Consider the following 24,747-nt stretch of genomic DNA (forward strand, 5'->3'; position numbering starts at 1 on the left):
TTAAAAGACATCAGTTCTCCACAGCCAAACATAACAATTTTTCATTAACCAAATAAGAATATCAGTACCCCTCTTTGGTGTTGGCGTGTGACTTTTTAAAGTAGAAATCTGGGAAATTATTAGTTTATCTAATTCACACCGAGCGTATGTTATTAAAATAATGGCTAGATTTCCTTCCTTCTCCCTCACTAACATTATGATGACACGTAGACCTACTCTTGGCTTTGTTCATTCATTTGTAATCAAACATTTATTAAAAACCTCCTAGATGTGAGACGTGAGAGTAGCACATCCTAAGGAAGATTCAAACAATGGTAGAAGATAAAAATCTTGTATCTTTACATATCTGGAAACATAAACTTCTGTTGTTTTAGCCACAAACATATTAGTGCAATAGAACTATGCATTAGAATTACACAAGAAGGAAAAATTCAGTAGGCCTATTTGACTATTGTTTATGAAAACTACTTCATAAAGAGACATGTGTTCCTTCCATATTCTCTGCTGCTTATGGAATTCAAAGCTGACCATGATGAATTGCGCCCATTCATTATTTAATGAATAAAAACTCTTGGTCAGGTCTGATTTAGATTTATTGATCCAGCCACAATTATTTTTAAGTCAAACAAACTCAAATCTTTTAAAATAAAAATACAGATACTAATCTCCTTCTTAACAAAATGTATATTAATTTGTTAATATGCATTATGTCCCTCAGTTTATTGTATAGTTTCCCAATTTCTTGTTGTTATGCAGAGAATTATTGTAATGGAAGTAAAATTGTTCATTTCCATTTTTTAAGATGATAGGAACAAAAGCATTGTAATATGAATTTGATACAAAACTAATATTTTATTCATATATCTATGTATCAGTTTCCTTTATCTACTTACAGCATACATTTTAAAATGTAGGATAATTTTTTAAAATTATTTTTAAAAGAAAATATCAAATACCCTTTTTTGTTTGTGCTTTTTATGTATATCCTGAGTCCTTTTTCTATTGTAGGCATAAGTAATTGTTTTATCTCCAACTCTACTTGTCAAAGAAAAGGAAATCTAAGGGATGTTGTTGCTTGTTTGTCTTTTCCTTGGGGGAAAAATTCAACCATTTAACCTTAAATTTGCCACTTTGTGCTGCTGGTTTAGTCTAAGCACAATCAAGAGGAAACCACATTTTCCAATCTTCCATAAATCAGAATTCCAAAGGGGAAGATTTGAAATGAGAGATGAAAGGGCATGAAATAATAATAGCAGAGCCTTTGTAAAATAGAGAGCATAGGAAAAGATTTACCAATATAGAATATAGAGTGAGTCAGAAGCTGTATAGCATGGGAGTTAAGACCGTGAATTCTGGAGCCAATGGCCTAGGATTTGTGCTCCCTTCTCTGACACGCAGAGCTGTGTGACCTGGTCTGATGACATAAGCTGGAAAAGCTCAGTTTCTTCGTCTGTAAAATGTGGGTAACCATAGCACCTACCTCATAGCATTATTGTGATAATTAAATGAGACCAACCTTGTAAAGTATTTTGCACAAAACCTGGCACTCAGTAATTGATAACTTAAAACACAGGAACAAGATGACCTAACTACATAGATAATTGTAATGTGAACCATATGGTGCTTGGCGGTTGACAGAGCACTTTTTCATGTAGTCATGTCATGTCATGGTGAATGACATTTTAGTCTTTCTTCTTAAATGAGGAGACTGAGTTTCCAAGAAAGGGCCGTGCCTTCACAGCTTGGTTAGGTAAAGGTAGGATGTGCATCAAGGACTTCTAACTGCGTTAGGTCCAGCTCCCACTCTGCCATGGCTGTTTCATAAACAAGGAGGCAGTCCCTCTAGGTGACTGTCCTGTCTTCTTAAGGAAAAGAAAGTGATGGAGGGAGAGCCAGCTTCCGATAGGTCAGCAAGCTTATCCCAGGTAGTTGAAGCTCTGTGTCCCTTTGAAGACAGCATTGTGCGGATAATTTTGTGTCTCTCATGTTTCCAGAAATGTGTTCCTCAACATTAGGAAGTTAAATGCAGATTTTTTTTTTCAAAAATTGTATCTTTTCAATTGATTATCTGAAGCAGTGAAATGTGGAAGTTACTATTGATGTTGTCAGCGATATTCTATCTACAGTGGATAATTGTGTCTCACTACAGGCATGTCAGCATCGCTCTAATTCAGAGATAATCTGCTGTACAACTCCTTCACTACAACAGCTGAATTTGCAACTCCCTCTGAAAACCAAAGCCTTCTTCATGTTGGACGGGATCCATTCCAAATACTTTGATCTCATTTATGTACATAATCCTGTGTTTAAGCCTTTTGAAAAGCCAGTGATGATCTCAATAGGCAATGAAAATGTACTGGAAATTAAGGTAAGAAATGCTTAAAATGTTCTCTTAAATCATCAACTTGAATTTAATTGACTTCATAGCTACATGAATAGAATTGCTGTACTTGGTGATTATCTTACACTCCATCAGCAAACACCTAAGCTCTGAAAAACAAGTCTTTTTGTCATAAGACTAAAAGGTAAGAATAATCGTGGACTGCTTTTTAATGAAGCGTTTAAAAACTCTTTCTTATGTATATATTAAAAAGTAGCAAATGTGGGACACAAATCCATTAAATAGGCTGCCTGTGATGCATTATCCTGCCAATGTTATGTATTTCCCCAGACTCCTAAATGTACTCATTATGAGATAAAAGGTAAGAGCCATAAAAGTGAAGGCAACAATTGTAGTTCTGTACTTCCTTGTAATACTTGGGATTTTGTATCTGGGTGTGGTCATCTCTAAGCTGATTTATAAATGGAGCTGGTCTTCCTCTACTTTAGGAGTATCTTAGCCTCAAATGCAATTTAATTGGGGAATAACAGATCATCTTTTCTAACCCAGCCTGTTTCAAACAAAGAATACTAAAGCCCAGAGAGGTTAAGTGTTTTGACAAGTGATGAAATAGTCGCAGAACAAAGTCTAGAACACAGCTCTCTTATGTTGCTTCAGTCATTTTTACTTCAAATAGTAATAAAACAGGCAAAATGATGAAGACTTGAATTATCTATAGCCCCAGTCCTTAGAAACAGCAAAATATTTATCTTCAACATGTTGTTTTTGACGTTCAGAATTTTTTCCCTGAAAGATGGCCTAAATGCCAATATGAACAAACATAAATAGGATAGTCCTTGTTTAGATGTAACATCAGTTCCCAGAGATCATCTTCATCCAAGTAATAATACATTTCTACTGAAATGTTTCTGTTTTTTCAGTAAGATCTTATCTACAGCCAAATCCAAGCACACGTTCACACCCATACAAGTTTTCCAGCATTGCAATTGTGTTTTGTACGATAATTAAGCAAACCCAGCATGAAATGAAATGCAAGCCTGCTTCAGTGAGCAGTGTGTTTACCACAGCGAAGTTCTTTCATCTGCTTCTTTAATTAGTTTTAGAAAAGGAGAAAGAGCTTTTATCTCTTCTTTTTTTTTTCAATAAAACTAATCTAGTGTGACCTTTTGCTTTTAACAATTACCGTGTTTGCCATTTGAAAGATTCCATTTGGTTTTCCTTGATGAAAACAAAGGTTTATTTGCAAATATTTTTATGCCCAGATAAACTCTATTTTTCTGTTCCTGTATCTATGATGGAAGGATTAGAGATAAAATGGCTCTTTATCTACCCTTCCAAGCACTGATATGGAGGAGAAAGCTTCTTTTTCTGTAAATTAAACACCCATTATTCAACATCCTGCAAAATTGTTGGACCAAGGAAAACACAATTTGACATCATCCTCAGCCTTTCAGTGCTATTCCCAACATGGCCCAAGGGGTCTCTGGAAACAAGACACAAAACACTTTCCTTTTTTTTGCCTATATACAGAATGACTCTTTTCTCTATCAGTGTATAGCACCTGTCATGCAACAGAGTGGCAATCTTGGGGAAAAGGGGCCAGTTAAGGGGGACTGTTTTTGTGTCATGATTCAGTCTCTTCCCATACTCCATTTCCTTATGTTTAAGAGGAAATCTTAAGGTATAAGAGAGTATTTGTGTGACAGTCCTTTAACACTTTCCCAGTCTCTAAAGTTGATCTCATTAAAACCTCTGCCTCTCTCAGGGCAGAAACAAAGGAAAGCAAAGCATGAGAAAAGAAAAGAGAACAGAAAGCCTCTCTGGGCAAGCATTGGACTGTTTTTATCAAAAGAAAAGGTGCCGTTTTATCTCATGTTGTGCTCGTTCAATTACCATCCAAAACATGAGTGTGAAGTGTGTTTGTATTCTGTCAGTGAAAGCACGATGGAGAGAATCGTGTTTAGAGTGAGATTTGCTTCTCATTGCCAGCAGGAGTTCATGTTCCTCAAACAGCCATGCATACAAGAATTCCTTGGCAAAAAAGAGATTATGATAGTTTCCAGCCCTAGTTGTGAGAATTGCCTAAGTCAGCAGTTGGCCCAATGATTAACCGTGGCCAAGAGGGCCAGCCAAGTTTAGATCAAGAGAACATAACGGAGACCAAGGATCAGTCACTCCTCAGAACGAACCAGAAACCCTATTGATTTGATGTGAGAGGTAGTTGATGACCAAGGCTTTGAGTCAGCCAGGTCCGATTGTGGACAGTGGTCAGCAGAAGTAGACGTCTCTTTGGGAGTACACATTAAGGCACAATGCTCATGTCAATAGCAGCTCACATTTGCATGGAATTTTAGTTAACACAGTACTTTGATGTATTATTTCCTCTGAGACTCGTGTGGACCTGTGAAGTTGGAAGGTCAGTGATGATGATCTCCATTTATAGATAAGTAGACAGAGTTTCAGAAAGATTAGGTGATTTGTCTTGGGTCACCTAGGGAGCAAATAGCAGAACTAGGACTCACACTCAGATTTCTTAATTAGAATTTGGTCTTCTTTCCACTAAATTACAGTACTTTCCATATTAGCTTTCATTTAATGGATACCAAAATGCCTTTCGTAACAGAAAAACTTTTCTAGCATATGGTATGTAGATACCTATACAATTCTTCAAGTGAAATAGCTCTAAACTCTTTACAAATAGATAAAATCAATCCTGTTTAAAGATACCCTGTAGTTTTCCCTAATTATCTTATTTTATGACTTTTTGTGCATGAGCATATTTTATGGAAAACGGAGAAGTACAGTATTTAATGCTGGAACAAGGACTGCCTGGCACTGCCCTGGGGGGTTATCTTATTCTGGAGCATATTGATGTATATGATAATAGAGATGCTTCAGAAGTCTAGTCTGGAGAAAGCTAAAACAGGAAAAAGGGAGCAGGAAGATCAGCTAAAGTAGAGAGCAGGGACTCGGGCTGTGACATGGTGAGCGCAAGAACAAAGGTTGGGAGCTCAGGTCAAGGCCTGTGTCAGTGTCTGGCATCAGAAGGATGTAGAAGGGACTGCAGTTCTGAGCCAACCCGTCCACCTGCTGCCCAAAGCCAGATTGTCTCCCTCCTCCTTCTGACCAATTTGCCTGCAACTATGGGCCGAATCCCAGTCACAGCCAGTGAGGCCAATTGTACCTCCAGATAGGATGGAATGAAGGGCTCTTTTCTTAGAGGTATTTGGCCCAGTGTCAAGACCTATTCTTATTGATGGTAATCATAAACTAGTATTTCCCTGTGCTGCACACAGGAATACGTATTCTGTGAAAAAAAACATTCCAGGGCACATAGGCAGCACCTGTGGTTTCACAGTGCCCCAAGAAGCCAGTGAAGAAACAAGCTTAATTTTGGTTTACCCAGGTTTTCTCAAATGACCTTGGAACTTTTCCCCCATAATGCCTGCTAACTTCCTGTGGACTCAGTTCTGAAGCTTTCTGTGAAACTTTCTTTGGCCTGATTCCTAGGCTGGGGGACTTGTGTGGGTAAATCTCTCTCCTCACTACCACCACCAACTCACTGATTTTCTGCTGCCAACCTCCCTGGACCATTGCCTGGCTGAGTCCTGCTACCAACCTGCACCTCACAGCCTTAGCTGACTTTCCCAGACTCAGTCTTGTGGCCACCTGAATGTCTGCAAACTTGTCAGACCTCTCCTGTTCTAATGCTATTTTTCAAATCCTACTCATTTCTATTCTCATCTGCTCTGTTCTGTAAGTAGCTCAGACTGGATCCCCTGGACTGAATCTCAGATAGAAACATACATCACACTTCATCAGAGTTGGAGAGGAAAGGGACAAGGAACATCCTAGTATGACACATTGAGAGAGAGTAATTAGTTTTCACTTTAGAAATATATTCATTTTAACGTTACAGTGAGAGGAAGAAACTCATATTCATCCTTATATTCTCAGTAGCTGGAATTGTGTCTAACATACAGTAGATGGTAAGTAGATTTTGTATCAAATGGAATTTGATTTGCTTCATGACCGAGTCCCTTCCTGAACCTTAGTTCTCAATGTGTAAAGCAGGAATGGCAATAATACCTCCTCATAATACTACCTCATAGTATAATACTCCTCATAATAATACCTACCTCATAGGGTATCCTTACAGGATAAAAAGAGATAACTATAACTCTAAATTGCTCTATGTGTATAGGTGATTAAAGACCAAAAAGTTCCTTCTATGTTGCTTTATTTAAAAACCCATATATTACCGTTTTAATGACTGAAGAACTGAGCCAATTTTGTAAATATGTTCTTCTAGTTAATAATAGTCAAGAATAAATAATGAGGGGCCGCCCTGTGGCCAAGTGATCGAGTTCATGCACCCTGCTTTGGTGGCCCAGGGTTTCACTGGTTCGGATCCTGGGTGGGGACATGGCACTGCTCATCAGGCCATGTTGAGGCGGCGTCCCACATAGCACAACCAGAAGGATCTACCAGTCGAGTGTACAGCTATATACTGGGGGGCTTTGGGGAGAAGAATTAAAAAAAAGAGAGAGATTAGCAACAGATGTCGGCTCAGGTGCCAATAAAAAAAAAGGAATAAATAATGAAAAAGTAAATAATAAAAGTTCTAAACATATCCAGTTTTTCCATAGTTCCATGGTGTTTATTTCAAATGACAAAAAGTAGCTTATACCTTATATCTTATGCATTTTTCTGACTCAGGCCCCTCTTTTATATAGTGGTGGGCTGTCAGCTTCACTTCTGTGATATCTTGGATTGTAGATTTTTAAAATAATTACTAAACATACAAAGCTGATAGTAATTTCTTATGTAAGTCACTACTTACGTGTTCCTTAATAGGCACAAATGAAAAGGAGTGCAGTTGTTACACCGTGTGATCTGTTTTTGTTTTAGAGAAGCCTTTATGCAACATCCTAGGACATCCTGAGCCCAGCAGTATTGGAAATGTAAATGCAGCATGTTCATCCCTTCCCCCAGCCTTCATTATTATCCAAGCAAGCAAGACACATTTTAGTCATTCCCTCATAAATCAAGACCTCAAGCTCTTTAATCTCTTTTCTTTGTCATTCGCTGAATTCCCTCCAATATGTGAGTGAATGCCTTGGCCCTCCTCAGACCTAACCAACAAGTTGTCATTTGAAGCCCGAAGGTGACCTATTAGATTTATGTGCCTCTACATCAAATTGCCCTGTGTGGCTGACCTGGGCCAATGGAGTACACATTCTGCCTCTAGAAATATCATAAGGATAGGATTTGTTTATATCCATTTTTTTTAAACTCCAGATTCATGTTATGAAGAAGTATTTTCTTTCAACTTCTTTTTCCAGAATAATATCTGACCTACCAATCTCTTGAGATCCATATGAGACAATGTATGTGAAAGCAGTTTGCCAAGTATTAAAGATTATATAAAATGAAATAGCAGTACTATAGTTATTGCTTGCTGCTCTTTGTCCATAAGAAAAATAGTAATATGTTTTGATATATCTCTCCTCAAAGTAGTAGCTTGTTTAATAAATATCTGCACTCGTTAAGTCTTGATATGAGAAATTGTATCTATGTTTTCTTTTCTTTCCCAAAGCTGATTATTGGTTTTTTCAACAAAGCATTGATATTTTTTAAATGCTTGATGTTAACTTCAGTTAACTAAATATGTCAAATTGAGTAATTTTTTTAAAATCCTAATGTAGCTATATAATTGTTCAAAATGATGTAATCATGCTCCCAAATCATAAGGGTCATATAGCATCTTACAGGAATTTCTTTAGAAATGAATTCATTTATGTGTAGGATTCAACTGTGTTAGAAGGATGAAAAGAAACTGCCCAACTCAAACACAAAAGGAATATGTTAACGTATGTCTGTTAAGTCAGAATCTCTGGAGATGGGACCCAGGCATTAGTATTTTATAAAGCTCTCAATGTGATTCTAAAAGTGAAGCCAACGCTGAGTGTCAGGGCATTAGGCAGTGTTGGGCATCACAACAACTCAGTCTCTAAATTGTTTCCTTCTTGCCAACCATCAGTGCCCTTAGAAGACATCAGTAAGGTGATTATGGATGAGACATCATGTGAAACAAAAGTCTCCTTCCTTTTCTGTAAAATCCAATTTATGGAAAAGCTATATGCTATGATTCCTGACTAATCAGTGCCCTGAAATGGTTATGCTGTCTTCCAGCCATCCAAATTCCCATGAAAATGAGTATCATAAAATCACATGCCTTGGCAAACATCCTGGCCTGTGTTTGCAGTATATTTATATTCCTTCACAATTGTTAGCATTCCTGCAAAACTGAAGTGTTAACGACCTCTTTTTTTTTTTTTCTCCTTCCAGGGAAATGATATTGACCCTGAAGCCGTTAAAGGTGAAGTGTTAAAAGTTGGAAATAAGAGCTGTGAGAATATACACTCACATTCTGAAGCCGTTTTATGTACAGTCCCCAGTGACCTGCTGAAATTGAACAGCGAGCTAAATATAGAGGTGGGATTCCTGCATTCCTCTCATGATGTAAATAAAGATGCCAGTGTAATTATGTCACTTGCAGGCTTAAAATAAATCATTAAAGCTCATTTGTGTGTTGGCTGTGGCTCATCAGTTCAGCTTTGATTCTTGAATAGTTTTTATTTTAGAAATGGTGAGTTTTTTATTGCAGTCTTCTTCCCAAGCTTCAGAGGGTAGATCTCAAAAGTGCTTCCTAGCCACGCTGCCTCTCTGTCATGCCACACTCTTGCCAGAATTGGCTGTAGTTCTCAGGAGGAATAAGGGGACATCCAAGGGGGCCCTTTTCCCCAACTCTCACCACCCCAGGAGGCCAGAGCCAGTGCACTGTGCCTTCCACAGTGATCGCAAGTGCATGGACCCCATAAGTAAAAGAATCTGTATGCACTGGACAAAGTAAACTAAGAATTAAACTATTTCACAGTAACATCTTTCAGGTAGACAGCTAAATCAGGGAACCTAGAACAGAGTGATCTTTTTTTAATTCTTTTTTGAACAGTTTTATTGAGATAGAACTCACATACCATACAATTCACCCATTTAGAGTGGTTTGGGGTATATTATTAATTTTTTTAATTGTGGAATATATAATATAAAATTTTCCATTTTAACCATTTTTTAGTGTACAATTCAGTGGTATTAATGACATTATGCAACCATCATCACCATCTAATTCCAAAAATTTTTCATCACCCCAAACAGAAATTCTGTAACCGTTAAGCAGAATGTCATACCCCCTCCTCTTTCCCAGCCCCTGGTGACCTCTAATCTACTTTCTGTCTTTGTGAATTAGCCTATTCTAGATATTTCATGTAAGTGAAATCATCCAATATTTGTCCTTTTGTATCTGACTTCTTTTGCTTAGCATGTTTTCAAGGTCATCCATGTTGTAGCTTATGTCAGAATTTCATTCCTTTTTATGGCTAATATTCCATTGCATGTGTATATACACAACACATTTTGTTTATCTAAGAATGAGTGATTTTTAAAGGGTTCTGAAGTTTTCTAAAAAGTTGTGAAATGGGAAAGTACGAAGAAAATTAGGAAATCTAAAGCTGAATCATGAAATCAGAGTTTGGAATTCAGCAGGACTGTAAAGCCTAAGAATCATGATATGTTAGAGCCAGAAAGGACGACAGAGATTTTTTCTGTGTGTCAAAACTGAAAGAAGAATATTTTGAGACTTTATTATCCCATAATAGTAATATGATTATTTAACTGTTATGGGAAGTCTTCTCTGCCCTCCACCCCATCCTCCAGGACAGAATTAATGTCCTGTTGTTCTGTTTCTTAATATTTATTCATACTTCTATGGTACATAACACATTGTATTATAATTATTTGTTTGTGCATTCATCTTCCCTTTTAAACTTCAGTTCCTCAAGATCAGAGACTGGTTTTTTTCTCTTTTTATCCCTAATACTTAGTTACAAGTACAAATAGCGAAGTATAATATAAGTACTTTAGGGATCAGTAGCCCCTAATTATTTGAACACTGAAGCAGAATTGAGGAATGTCTTATTACTCTGAAGGCAATTATGCCACTTCTAGAACAGTAATAACCAGATGATATTTGGGGCCCAGAGAGACTGTGGTTCAATCTGTGTAGTATATTTTGTATCTGTCGTGGCTAAATTGTGACTTTTATTTGTCATTTTTAGTGGAAGCAAGCAGTTTCTTCAACCATCCTTGGAAAAGTAATAGTTCAACCAGATCAGAATTTCACAGGATTGATTGTTGGTGTTGTCTCAATATCAATAATACTCTTATTATTACTCGGGCTTTTCCTGTGGCTGAAAAGGAGAAAGCAAATTAAAGGTGCATATTTTTTTTTATTGTTTTTTGTAAGGAGTTGCCTTAAGAATACAGTCACTACGGTTTAAAATTGTCATAGATTCATGTGTGCTGTCTTATATGCAATCCATAAAACCCATGAGTTCTGGTCACTGGGTCAAAGTCTGCTGAGACCCATGATAGCCAAGTCTTTAACGAGCTCTTTCTCTCTCTCTGTTTTAAGATCTGGGCAGTGAATTAGTTCGCTATGATGCAAGAGTACACACTCCTCATTTGGATAGGCTTGTAAGTGCCCGAAGTGTAAGCCCAACTACAGAAATGGTTTCAAATGAATCTGTAGACTACCGAGCTACTTTTCCAGAAGGTATATTTCAGTTTATTGTTCTGAGAAATACCTATACATACACCTCAGTGGGTTATGGCATTGTTGTTTATTTTTGGTTTTGCCTTTATATTTTTATGAAAATATGAAAGAAGTATTTACCTCTTCTTTGGCCAAAGAAGTATTTAACTTGACACAGAATTATATGGCTCTTCTTTTTAAATGAACTCATTTATATGTTATGTTAGATTTTTAGAGTCCTTCAGCGCTCTTCTCAGAAAAAGGTTAATTTTGAAATCATTTGAGCAAAGGTAAGGTGTTTATCATCTGCGTGCAATGCTAAAAAATTATGAAGCTCTCTTTCACAACCCGGGAAGAGTTAAGATACAAAACTTAGATTTATTTAAATATAGGTTGGCACTGCTGCATTTTTTTTTACCTGCTGGTCCTCGAACATTGAACTTATACCTTCAGTTCTCCTTTGAGAGACTCTTGATGAACTGTTAACACACAGCCTTTTACCCGCAGCATTCCAGGGCTTGAGTATAGTTTGTCTTATCCAATAAACCTTAATTATGCTATTAAAAAAGGAAGGGTTAACATCATCAGCTTTGCAAAACAGTAAGCCTGATAATGGTCGGATTAACCAGAGTATTTCACATTGTTTTATTTAAAATCTCCTGGTAAGAGCAAAATGTCTGTATTGTATCTGCTCCATTATCTTTAGAAGTTACAGGACGTGAGTCAAGTACAAGCATTTCCCTGGTTGAATATTTACCATTGGGCAAATAAAATGAGTCACAGATGGTTGAGGATACTGGAAAACTTAGAAGCTGCTCATCGAAACAAGTACAAGAGCAATGAGGCACTTAACATTTTATTTTTTGCCTTTTATTTTTTGAAGTTTGTGTTAGTTCTGTAGAGATGCATCTCATAAATATTGTCTTTGCCCACGTGACACCATTCACCTTTAAAAATCCATGCCATTAACACAGCGGACAAATCAAATCCAGTTTATAATTTTCATATTTAGATCTCTGTTATTTTATATTCACATTTAATAGCTCCAACCTGAGGTCATTAAAATTCACAATTAAAGTTTACATAATCTTCTTTCAACCTCGTTACTCACCAAACCTCTGTCATTGTTGCCAAGAAGCTTGTTTCATCCTTTTTCCTGCATTGCACCTGATCCTTGGAGACATGGGAAAGTAGGCAAAAGAAGGCCCTCCAGGGAGAAAAAGGAAATGCATAACCAGCACCTAATGAAGAAGCAACTACAGAGCCTTTCTCTATCTGGTGGGGACCGCCTCCTCATCAGTCTTTCACGCAGACCTAGAGTGTCTGTGATGTTACACCAGAATCACACATTGATGATTTCAGTTGGTTTGTGCACGTTTGAACTTAGCCCAAGGGTCAGTAGAATTTCCACGCCAGAGGACTTCGCTATGTCTCACCGAGGATTTCCCTTGATGTCTGCGCCTCTGAGAATTCAGAACCCTGATCTCCAGGTGCAAAGGTTTAGGAAGTAAAAGTGAAGGAACTGGGTTTAGAGAGGCTCATTTGCATTTCCAGCCCATAGGGAAGGTTTGGAGACCCTGACTCTTTGGGATTAAAGGAACAGGCAGCCAGCTAGGCTCCCTTCTTCCCTCACCCATCCAACATCTCAAGTACTCCTCTGATAGTCTAGATCCTTCCTTGAAGATTGCATCTGTCTTATTTCCAGCTAATGATTCCTATAACTATAGGTGGCCCCCAAAGCTTTTCTGGCTCTACTGTTGAGATTTACTACTCTGGCCAAATTGATTTGTTATTAACCAAACTGTCCACTGTGGAAAATACTAAAAATGCTTAAATGGGGTTAGGAATAGTCTGGATACCATCAACTTTCTGTAACATGCCCCTCTCTCAAGTTCTGACTTTCCTGCTCATTTGCAAACAAACAATATTACCTTTTGGTTCCAGCGGGGACCTCCTACATAACCCTGTCCCCTCTCCCCACATCATATACTAATACATTTCAGTACCCTGCCTACCTCATCTTCAAGTCAGTTGCTGTGGATATGATGCCCTCTCCTTGACCTGCACGGATTCCCTGCCCGGTGGAAAGGGTAGAGAACCTGGTGGCTTTTCTGCCCTATTTGGCATTCTCAAGCCCACAATTTCTTACCCCTGAAATGGAAAAGCTTCACATTGCAATAGGGAACCTTGCCTGAGGCTCTTACAGATCTCTGGTTGTAAAGATCAACTTATAAGAATGCTGATACCTTTCCAAAGGGCCTCAACTAAGCAGTGGGCACAGCACGCTAACCCAGCTCCAACCTGCCTTCTCTAAACAGCAATAACACTAAATCTGCTACTATCACCGCATGATGGCGAGTTTACCACTAATGTGAAAAGCTTTCAGTTCTGAAAAGTTAGCCATTATTTATTTCTAATCATATATAAAATATTTCACTATATTTATTTTTCCTTGGCCAGGAACCCAGATAGGTTTCAAGCAATCCTAATTAATTCCATTAATAAACACTAGTCCCTCAAAAGGCATCTGTGTCATTTTCTTCTATTTGAGTTGGATTTTTGTGAGACAAGGCAGCTGCTTGACTACTTTTGCTGCTTCCCATTCGTAAGAATATAGTATATTAAAAAAGAAACCTCCAGCATGGCTTTTTGCTGTATTTAAAAAGAGAAATGTCTAAGGAAAGGAAGAGAGTAAACAAGCTTTCAAAGTTAATGCTCAGGGGCCGGCCAGGCGGTACAGTGGTTAAGTTCACATGCTCTGCTTCAGTGGCCTGGGGTTCGTGGGTTCAGACCCCTGGCACGGACCTACACACTGCTCATCAAGCCATGCTGTGATGCCGTCCCACATACAAAACAGAGGAAGATCGGCTTGGATGTTAGCTCAGGGATAATCTTCCTCAAGCAAAAAGAAAAGAGTGCTCAGTCTACTTAAAAGAAACTTCATAAACATTTTTTTTAAAACAGTTGTACATATACATCTTTTCCCAACTTACTGTGTTTATTAAACCAATTCTTTTGTAAAGCCTCTTCCTAGCCTCATTCAATGATAAAACCAGCATTTCTCTAATTTTAAAAATCAGCTTCATTATTAATTTAATTTGCTGCCCCTGTTGCATTCCCCAGTAAGTGAGGGTTTGCTATTGTTTCAAATAATGTTGCTTTATCTTGCAGACCAGTTTCCTAACTCATCTCAGAATGGATCATGCAGACAAGTGCAGTATCCTCTGACGGACCTATCCCCCATCCTAACTAGTGGGGACTCTGATATATCCAGTCCATTACTGCAAAATACCGTCCACATTGACCTCAGTGCTCTAAATCCAGAGCTGGTGCAGGCAGTCCAGCACGTAGTGATTGGGCCTAGTAGTCTGATTGTGCATTTCAATGAAGTCATAGGAAGAGGTAAGTATTTCCACTCAGCTTTTGGTTAAAGACCATTTTCCAGTAAGCATTTTATCTTCTGCCTTTGCAGATTAGGAACTTAGACAATGGTGAAATCAACTGACAGAGCAGTGATAACAAGTGCTCCTGATTTCTGTTCTGCAAAAATACAGCCTTGCAAATCATATCCAGGGGGATCTGCCCCTGTGCATGGAGGCAATTTGATAATCTCCTGAACACATTAGAAATAAATCACATTCTTTCCTCACCTTTTTCATAATGGCAACTATAGTTTCTTGGAAGGTGCCATTTACTTCCTTCTAAAAATCATTCTTTTAAGTTCCAGTATTTTTACTCATACCTCCCTCCAGTCTTTCTTTACCCTGAGAACAGTGACTGACTCCATGAAGTCCTGGTTTATAGCAGTTTGTACACTGCTGGACAGCATCAGAAGACAGGGAATTTATAGCATCCCCCTGATCTGAAGCAACATATATCATCTCTACAATGCACTCCAATTTCTTTATACAAGGAGGAATGAATATTTGTAATAAGCCAGCCAGAGCAGCAGTAACAGCTAACATCACACAAGTATTTGAGGAAATGTTTAGCAGGAAAAGAAACCAACCAGAGGCTAGGAAATTAGCTCCACTCTCCCCTTTTTTTCTAAAAAGCTTTTACCTTTAATACTGAATGGCCTCTGATCCCTTTCATTCAATATGTGCTGCAAGAGGCAGCACAGGCATCTGCCAGCGTGATGCAGAGGAAGGTGATGGGACGGTGTGCCTTGTATAAACATGAGGCCTTCCCATTTTCCTGTGATAGCATCCACACGTTCCTCCATCCCATACTCCAGGTCTTAATCCTTAGCATGCTCCCCTTCCCAAATAGCAGCTTCGCTGTTAACAAACATGTTTCACATCAGAGTAATATATAGTTCTGTTACTGGTCTATAAATCCTAGTAATTGCACCAGCTTTAGAATGTGTGCCCTCGCTGATTATGTTCTAATTCTACACATTGTAAAATTATAATTTTCTATTTTTATGGTGAAAAGTGCTAAAGTGGGAATTATTTCTCTTATGAAGTAATAATCATTAATGATTCTGTAATATGACTTACGTATATGTTTTTTTCCCAGTGGAATATGAGCCCTCAAGAGCATAGCTTTTATTTGATTCATCTTTGCATTACAAGAGGGGAGACTCTCGCCTGAGACTCACCTACTAGGCACTCAGGGAGTCCCGGAGGCTAGATGCATTAATTAGTGAGTGACTTACACAGCCATCAGACGTTTGGCACCTCTGGGGAAAATTACTGCCACTGGATGAAAGGCCACCATTGGGAAAGTGATGTGGCTAAAGCCAGAGAGAACTAGACAAAATGATTCAGAGTGAATTTGCTTCATTTGGGCCTCTTAGTTTCTGCCAACCTGGATTATGTGTTAACCGGTGACTAAGGGGGGAAATCCTTATTCTGTAATGCTCATTTTACTTCTAATGGTAACCTTTTTATTTCATTTCAGTTTATTGGAATATAGGGAACTTATTTAATTGCATTTCTTCATGTGGATCAAACTTTATTTTCATGTTTAAAAGATATTATTTGACTGATCCTTAAAAATATAGATTTCTTTTATGAGGCAGATGTTACTCCTGTTTTCAGTGGTTCCACTATGGTTGAATGTTTTATTATATTAGCCTTTAATAACAATTATGTCACCTAAATTTTTTACCATGTATTAAATAATCATATTGCTTATGCCTTTGGGTACAATGTCTTACATCTAGTATATTCACACACACACAGTGGTAGTATTCAGAAGTAGAAGAAACAATGCACTTTTTTGCCATGTAGGAAAAAAAGGAAATGAAGATCATGAATTGATAAACAATTATTGCACAATTAAAAGTAATGCAGCACTAATCAAGTTCCCTCTTTCATGTAGGACATTTTGGGTGTGTATATCATGGGACTTTGTTGGACAATGATGACAAGAAAATTCACTGTGCTGTGAAATCCTTGAATAGTAAGTGATGTTTTATTTAATGGTGGACTACACTTTTGTGGTTTGCAAACTAGTCAATAGTTCATAATAAAATGTTGATTTAGGACCAGCCTTGTGGCCTGTGGTTAAGTTCTGTGCTCTGCTTCAGTGGCCCAGATTCAGTTGCCAGGCACAGATCTACACCACTTGTCTGTCAGTGGCCATCCTGTGGCAGCAGTTCACATACAAAAAGAGGAAGATTGGCAGTGGATGTTAGCTCAGGGCAAATCTTCCTCAGCAAAAAAAAAAAAGAAAGAAAGAAAGAGAGAAAGTTGATTTACACTATCCCTTTTGGAAAAATCAGCGACTGCTGGAACTGTGTATCTAATCCTGAAAATTTTTTGGTCTAAATTCTTATTGAAATATTTCCTCAGAAATTTTCGTCAGAGCCCTCATAAGTAAGAGTGAGGGAGAAATGAGGTTCTTGGATGAGCTGAGCATCATTTAACTATGTTTGGCTTGTGATATTTGTTTTGCAAGTGACATTTATGGAAACTATTGGAAGCATGTTGGCAGATACAGTAGTAATGACTCATTTTACCCAGAGGCATTACTATAATTATTTTTTAACCACAACTTTCATTAAAAAGAAAAAAAAATGAAATAAGACAAGCAGGAGAAAACTATGCTGGCAGAAAATTAAAAAACCGTAAATGTGGTAATACCTCATTTATCCGCATTTTTGGGGAATGAGGTATTCCACATAAATAAACTTCCTAAACAAGTGAAACTCACTCCCCCCCCCCCTTTTAATGCTAGAACATTTTAAAACATTTTAGCATTTATTGAGAAAATCTTTTTTAAATGGAAGGCATTCTCCATTTAAGAAACAGGGAATGCTTCCAAACATAAACTAAGTCTTTAATGATGACCAGGCATAAATTACTCTCTCATACAACCCAGTGGACTCCTCAGCTAGTTTTCCTGGCTCCACCTTTGCTGACAGGTCTCACATATAAAGTCAGTGTGCTTGCCTTTTCTAAATTTCTGCTTATAATTTGCAGCAGACTGAAAAATGTTAACCAGCTATATTACAAATTTATATTGGCATTAATAAGCTTTAAATGCACAAGAAGAAGATTTTCCTGAAAGATACGTTTGCCAGAACTCTTTCAGCCTTTTTTTTTTACATAAATCTCCATGCTGAGCAGTGCTCTATATGGTTGATTTTGTTGGAAGTCTGACCATGAGGTAATTAAAAGAACAGTGTCTATGAAACCCAGCTAGAAAGTGTGATGGATTAAGTATGATTGTCAGTAAATTGGCCTCATGAGAGAGCACCACTGCCAATTGTACTCAGAACAATCCTAACACCAAGAAATCTTTCTCTGACCCTGGTGTGCATTGATCTCGATTCAGTCCAGATGGACTTCGAGGTCTCAGAATGCATTGCATTTGTAAAAGAATCTTGTCACTGAGACTGGTACTGGTCAGATTAATAAATTAAAGACTGTTAACTCCTCATTGATGCTGACTAGTGTCAGGCCCTCAGGATCACTATCTGGAAGTGATTAGAAGCTATTATACCAAAAAAAGTCTACATAGATATGACATTGTGGTCATATGACCACATGACAGTAGTTAGTCTTCAGATCCTCCTAGGCCAGGGATCAGAAAACCATGCCCCACCGCCTGTTTTCGTAAATAAAGTTTGTTGAGATTCAGCCACTTGTTGTCTGTGGCTGCTTTTGCACAACAACGGCAGGGTTGAGTATTTGCAACAGAGACCATAGGGCCCATAACGCCAAAAAGTATTTACTCTCTGGCCCCTTAGAAAAGTTTGCCCCCTCCTGCCCTAGAAAATCAGTACAGAAACGGACTGAGCGGCTTCCTCGCCTTTTTGCGTGTGAGACAAACTGATTGCTAGACTCTGTCTTACGGAAGTGGGTGTAGGTGGTGACTTGAAGGGGCAGCACTGGGTGACATCATTTACCCAGATGTACTCCCAAAAACACGCTGAGGACGAAGCCTCAGGGCAAGACGTCACCCTATGGTTTTACATTCCATTGCCAGCCCCATCTGAACTTGATAAAGTATTCGTTGTTCCATAATGAACTTAATGTCTCCACCGCTGGATTTCTCAGGAATCACTGACATAGGAGAAGTTTCCCAGTTTCTCACCGAGGGAATCATCATGAAAGATTTTAGTCATCCCAACGTTCTCTCGCTCTTGGGAATCTGCCTTCGAAGTGAGGGATCTCCACTGGTGGTTCTACCGTACATGAAACATGGAGACCTTCGAAATTTCATTAGAAATGAGACCCACGTAAGTGTATTACCAAGCTTGGAAGCCAGCCAGCCTTCCAGAATGTGCCTTATTTTGAACCTTTTTAAAAGCTTTTAGCTGAAGAAGTGCATGTAAAACGTTGGCACCATTCACATGTAAAAGGCCAATTCAGTTCGCTTTTACTTCAAAATGCTCTATCCCAGTGGGAAGATAGTGATATCTAGAAGGATTTCCTGGGGACAGTGATTCACCCGCCCTGCAAACAACCTTGCTCTACCATCCCCCTGATAGGTACATTTAGTCATGTTTGAGTGCCTGCTATATGCCAGAAACTGCATAGCACAGGAAACATAGAGGCAGAATGAGCCTCAGCCCACGTGGAGTTTTAACTCTAGAAGGAAAGACATTGAAGAACTAATTACAAATGAGTCCTTTACTATTTCTAAAACTTGCCACCTGGTCTCCTGCCTCAGGACTTTGCACTTGCTGTTCCTGCTGCCTAGAACACTCTTCCCCAGAATATCCACGTATCTCACTTATTCACCAACTTCAGCCTTTTGCCCTAATGTCATCTTCAAAATGAGCCTTCCCTGAACTTTCTAAATTGCAGCTGACTCACCCCACCCCCATGCCTTCTGTCTGTTTCCTCTCCCTTGCTGTATTTTTCTCCATCACTCTTACCATCATCTTGATGCAGGCTCGGTGAGTCAAGGAGTCGAAAGAAAGATTTCTTGGACTCTCAAGGTCTGGCAGTAGTGCTCCTTTATTCAGAAAATAGCATGGAGTAGCATGGGGATAGGGCCCATGGGCAGGAAGAGCTGCAGCATGGGGACAGGACCCATGGGCAGTGAGAGCTGCAGGCATGGGGACAGGACCCATGGGCAGTGAGAGCTGCAGGCATGGGGACAGGACCCATGGGCAGTGAGAGCTGCAGGCATGGGGACAGGACCCATGGGCAGGAGGAGCTGCAGGCAAAGTAGAGGAAGACTGGCACAGATGTTAGCTCAGAGCTAATCTTCCTCAAGCAAAAAGAGAAGGATTGGCAACAGATGTTAGCTCAGGGCCAATCTTCCTCCCCCTTGCCCCAAAAAATAGCACTATATGCATGCTCACATACACACACATCCCATTAGAATGCAACTCATGAGAGTAGGAATTTTCATGTATTTTGTTCACTGCTGTAGCTCTAACACTTAACATAGTGTTCGGTACATGGACTCTCAGTAAATATTTGTTGAATGAATGAGATCAGGGTTATAAAAAAGGTTCTTGCAAATGAGAGTTTCTGAGTGACATTTGTGCCAGGACCTAAGGGGTGGGCAAGCAATGGCCAGGCCAGGGCAGGGAGGGAAGAGGAAGGAGTCCCCAGAACTGAAGTCACAGATGGCCTCACGCCCCTTCTTGGCTCCTGCGTCCAGGCCTCTGTGGTAGTTAATAGAGTAACTTTACTCTGGATCAAAAACAACTTCGTAAACATGGGGTCAGGTTCTCAGAGGAAATAAGCTCTAAGATGGTAAAGAAATATCTTGTGTTCAGCCAAAAGAATAAAATACCCCCTGGTAGTGAATTTTGCAGATAAGACGGATTTACCTTACAGAGCACAGAGCTGCTCTAACAAATCCCACTTTTCCACTTTAACTCTTGTCGTTACCCTGATGAGTTCCTCTGGTTGGCTGTGCTGCCTTCTCTCGGATGTTACTGCCCAGGATTAAAGCGTGGTAGGGGTTTCCTATTATCCAGTACCTTGACCTTTTCTTTCTAGTCTGAGGAGTCTGTACTTGCTACAACCACTAACAGGCATGTCCTAAAGAGAAGCCTGACACGCAAGGAACTGGCCGCTCCACATGCTGTGTGCGTGAAGGGGCTGCAGCCCTCCTTGCAGGGTCCCCATCGCCTGCCTCATGGGTTCACAAACTCCACAGTGGCTGCTGAAGAAGAGATACTCTTTTCTTAAGGACCAGGTGCCAGTAGGGCCACAGTGACATCTATGTGACTTCAGATATAGTTACTAAAGGCATTCCTCTGTCCACCCGGTTTTGAGGATGGAGTTTCTGGAGAATGAGATTTCCTGTTCTCTATGTGGGTCCAGGCCACTGGAGTTGTGGGCTGGTGCTTTAGTACCAGTAAGAGGGCTTCTGATAGGATTGGCTTCACTACAGCGTGGGCTTTAGAGCCTAACAAATTTAGGTTAAAATCCTAACTCTGCCACTTACCATCTGAGTGGTTTGGGGTGATTTATTTCTCTCTGAACTTCCTGTATTAACCATGTGTTTCTGATGCTCTGACCTGTGGGGCCTTGCTGAGCAGGGACGGATGGCCCCTCCCAGGACTAGCAAATTCCCAGAGACAATAAGCAAGTCACCTTCAAAGAACAGGGCTTTCCTAAGCAAACCAACCAGTCCAGAGCCCATACCCCAGCCACCACCTTTAAAGGGTGCGCTCACTCTGGGCCACTGTTCCCTTGCCCCAGTCACTTCAGGGCCAGGTACCACAACAAGGACAGGCCCTACACCCAGAGCCTGCTGAAATCATTCAGACGAGCTAATCCTAAACCTGCTCACCCTGCCTCGCCCATTCCTTCCTACACAAATCACAATAAAGGCTCCAGCCTGTTTTCCCCTCGCTCTCTCTGCCTCCTAACCAACCCCAGTGCCGTGGCATGCTCCCTCCTCTTGGGAATTGCAAGTAACAAACTGTCTTTTCAGTGGCATTTGTCTCCCATCTGTTGGCCTCACCATACCTGAATAATAATAATAAAACCTACATTTTAAAACACCTCTATTTTCCCATCTGGAAAATGGAACCTGTATCACCTGCCTTACAGAAATGTGTAAGAGTTAGCCAGAATTTATAAAAACATGTAGCCTGGTGCTTTGCAAACAATAGGTACTTAATAAATGATTGCAGCCATCAACAGGGCACAAGTTATTATGTGAAACAAGATAACTCTTATAAATGCTTCAGAATTCTGAGATCATAGCTAGAACAGTGGGTGTTTAGTTTATGTTTCCAATTCTCTTTGATTACAGAACCCAACTGTAAAAGATCTTATTGGCTTTGGTCTTCAAGTAGCCAAAGGCATGAAATATCTTGCAAGCAAAAAGTTTGTCCACAGAGACTTGGCTGCAAGAAACTGTATGTAAGTATGAGAATCTCTGTGCCCACAGTGCAAACTGAGTGACAAGGAGGAATCTGTTTCCCACTGTTCAAGCCTAGTGAGGATGTTTTCTCTTCTTATGCAAAAGTCCTTCGTTTCCGTTACCGTGTTAATCGGTATATGAGAACTGGGGATGTAGGTGGGGCTTTCAGTCTTTATCAAATGGAGAATTTAAAAGGGACTCTCCAGAGGGGGTCTTAAACAGCTGTTGTGTGCTTTTGCTTTTCTTTTCCTTCCCACCGGTAGCCCCCAATCTTGTGGTTTCACACTGCATTAGTATTTGAGAAGGAGAATTTGATATTCAGCATTTTCCAGTGAAAAGGAGAGGGCTGGTGACACAAATACCAACATAGTATAACTTCCCAGAGTGGATTTGAAGTCAGCCTGCAGAAGCCCTACCAAAAATGGTATCTGGGAATGAATATACAAAGAACTTTATTTGTGTCTGGCTGCCTGGGCTGTCTAATACAACAGTCAACAATTTGTAATTGATTCAGTGCTTTTCCCTCGCACGGCACTGATTCATGACTTAGGGTATGTGTGAAGGAAATAGCTGTGCTATTAATTTCCTACCTTGGTTTTGGTCAAGGTAACAACATAAAAGCCAGCTTAAACAAAAGATACATAGCCTCAGATAGCGGAAATTGATTGTTGTCGAACCTTGCTGTTTTTCTTAGAAGCTTTACGACGGATCCTATTTCTCTGTTACCTCAGTGGTGGGATATATGAGTTTTATGTTCTAATCTAGACCATTTGAGAATGAAAAAGTGAAATAACAGTCACCTGGCATATCTCCCTCATGAAACTGAGTATTGCTAATAAGCTGACAAGGGGAGATTGGCAATTGTTTTGGGTAGTCAGTTGGCGTACTTGATTTAGCCACAAAGGAAAGCTGAGAGGGGGACCACTTTTACTACGTCTCCAGATCTATGTTAAAGCATAAAGGATTCTCTGGAGCTGGCCCCATGGCCGAGTGGTTGGGTTTGCACTCTCTGCTTCGGTGGCCCAGGATTTGCCAGTTTGGGTCCTGGGTGCAGACCTGTGCACTGCTCATCAAGCCATGCTGTTGGCAGCATCCCACATAGAAGAACTAGAATGACCTACAACCAGGATATTCAACTATGTACTGAGGCTTTAGGGAGAAAAAAAAAAAAAAAGAGTAAGATTGGCAACAGATGTTAGCTTGGGGCCAAGCTTCCTCACCAAAAAGCATACTTTAAAGAAAAAAGGATTCTCTTATGCCATATCATTCGTAATCTCTTTCTTTGGCCTGTTTAATTTGTAATGTAAATGTAAAGCATTTTTATTCAAGAAGTCCATTGTAGTTTAGTGTTAGTCAATGGAGGCCCAATGAAGCCCTTCCTGCAGAAGTTATGGATTTCAAATACTGAAGTCGCTTGTTCTAATCAATAGATATTCAGCATTGCTGTAAATTATTCTATTTCAGCCACCAGTAATAACTTTTGTTTTTTTCTGTAGGCTGGATGAAAAATTCACTGTCAAGGTTGCTGATTTTGGGCTTGCCAGAGACATGTATGATAAAGAATACTATAGTGTGCACAACAAAACAGGTGCAAAACTGCCTGTGAAGTGGATGGCTTTAGAGAGTCTGCAAACTCAGAAGTTTACCACCAAGTCAGATGTGGTAACGTATTGATCATTCCCGAACCTTCTCCTCTTTTACTTTCATACCCCACATTTTTAGTAGTTTTATGGCTAATTTTTTTAAAAAGGAAACCTTCACCACTAATCTCAGTTTTCTTCATAAGTAAAAATGAGCTTGATTGTCTAATAGGTACCCATAGTATGGTTTCATAAATCCCTTTATTTATTCAAAAACATTTGTCTAGCAGGGCACCAGGCTAGGTGCTTGGGAATCCCAGAGCTGAACCAGGCATGAACCGTGTCCTCCAGGAGCTTTGGCTCAGCAGGGAAGAGAAGGCATGCCCATCAATAACTGTCACATAAAGTAGACTGGGATTAGTCCAGCCACTCATAGCTCAAGGCAGGCAGGAATTCACTGTGAGAAATCTGGAAGCTATAACAGACAGGTCTAGCAGTGAAGGCATGATCCCTGCACCTAGCTAGAAACATGCTCTCCTTTATCTGCAGAGGTCATCCTTCTCTCATAGAACAAGCTTCAGAAGGCATGCACCTAAGCACTAAGGGTAGTGCTCACCTGAGCAGCCAGAGCCACTGCTCTGCCCTTCCACCCGGTGGAGGAGGTGGTGCTTGAAATGGGCCTTAAGGGAGGATGGAATGAGCAACGAAATAAGAAATACCAATCCACATGAGGCAGAGGGGCAGGGAAGTATCTGCGTCTTTAAAGTTCTGAGGAAATAGTAAGCAGTGGATGATTGGGCAAAAACAGAAGGCGCAGAGGGAAGTTATGAGAGTAAATTGAGGAAAATATATTCATACCAGATCATAGAAGTCCTTAGCAAACTAGCAAGTCTGGAATTTATTCTCCGGCCGTATGGAAACATTAAAGTGTGATCAGATTACAGTCTTTCTTCATTCCGTAAGATGTTCTGAGAGGAGTGGATGCAGGAAGACGAAGTGAGAGGTAGAACTTGAAATAATAGAGAGGCTGTGAGAATGGAAAAGAGATGGAAAGAGAGGCATCTCAGAGGTAGAATTAACAATATATAGCAAGAAATTGATAAAAGTCAAAGAAGAGCCAAGTTGTATACTGGTGCAATAACAAGTATGTGAAGCAGGAGAACAGAAGCCAGTTTAGGAAGAAAAATACCAGCTGAGCCTTGAACGTGGTGAGTTTGACTTGGGAGTAGAACGTCCGGGCAGAGAAGTCTGTTAGGCAGATGGAAATGTGCGTCTGTAGTCTGTACAACCTCTTTGGTTGTCTTGGTCAACTTGGGCTGCCGTAACAAAATACCGTAGACTGGGTGGCTTAAACAATAGACGTTTATTTCTCACAGTTC

At 39.7% G+C, this 24,747-nt stretch overlaps 1 protein-coding gene across 2 annotated transcripts in view; it reads left to right on the forward strand.

Annotated features, from left to right (window-relative positions):
* The window catches only part of MET (MET proto-oncogene, receptor tyrosine kinase), a 112,785-nt gene that overhangs the window by 77,333 nt on the left and 10,705 nt on the right, over window positions 1-24,747 (forward strand). The window contains exons 11-19 of one of the 2 annotated variants that reach the window (XM_070616352.1): window positions 2,150-2,368; window positions 8,693-8,839; window positions 10,519-10,675; window positions 10,875-11,015; window positions 14,166-14,396; window positions 16,323-16,403; window positions 18,506-18,687; window positions 21,678-21,787; window positions 23,285-23,450. In XM_070616352.1, the coding sequence (XP_070472453.1) occupies window positions 2,150-2,368; window positions 8,693-8,839; window positions 10,519-10,675; window positions 10,875-11,015; window positions 14,166-14,396; window positions 16,323-16,403; window positions 18,506-18,687; window positions 21,678-21,787; window positions 23,285-23,450 (1,434 nt within the window). The remainder of the gene's footprint in view (window positions 1-2,149; window positions 2,369-8,692; window positions 8,840-10,518; window positions 10,676-10,874; window positions 11,016-14,165; window positions 14,397-16,322; window positions 16,404-18,505; window positions 18,688-21,677; window positions 21,788-23,284; window positions 23,451-24,747) is intronic. The other variant, XM_070616353.1, reaches the window with a different exon arrangement.

Source organism: Equus przewalskii, chromosome 4, assembly GCF_037783145.1.
Source record: "Equus przewalskii isolate Varuska chromosome 4, EquPr2, whole genome shotgun sequence".
In the NCBI taxonomy this organism is placed as follows: domain Eukaryota; kingdom Metazoa; phylum Chordata; class Mammalia; order Perissodactyla; family Equidae; genus Equus; species Equus przewalskii.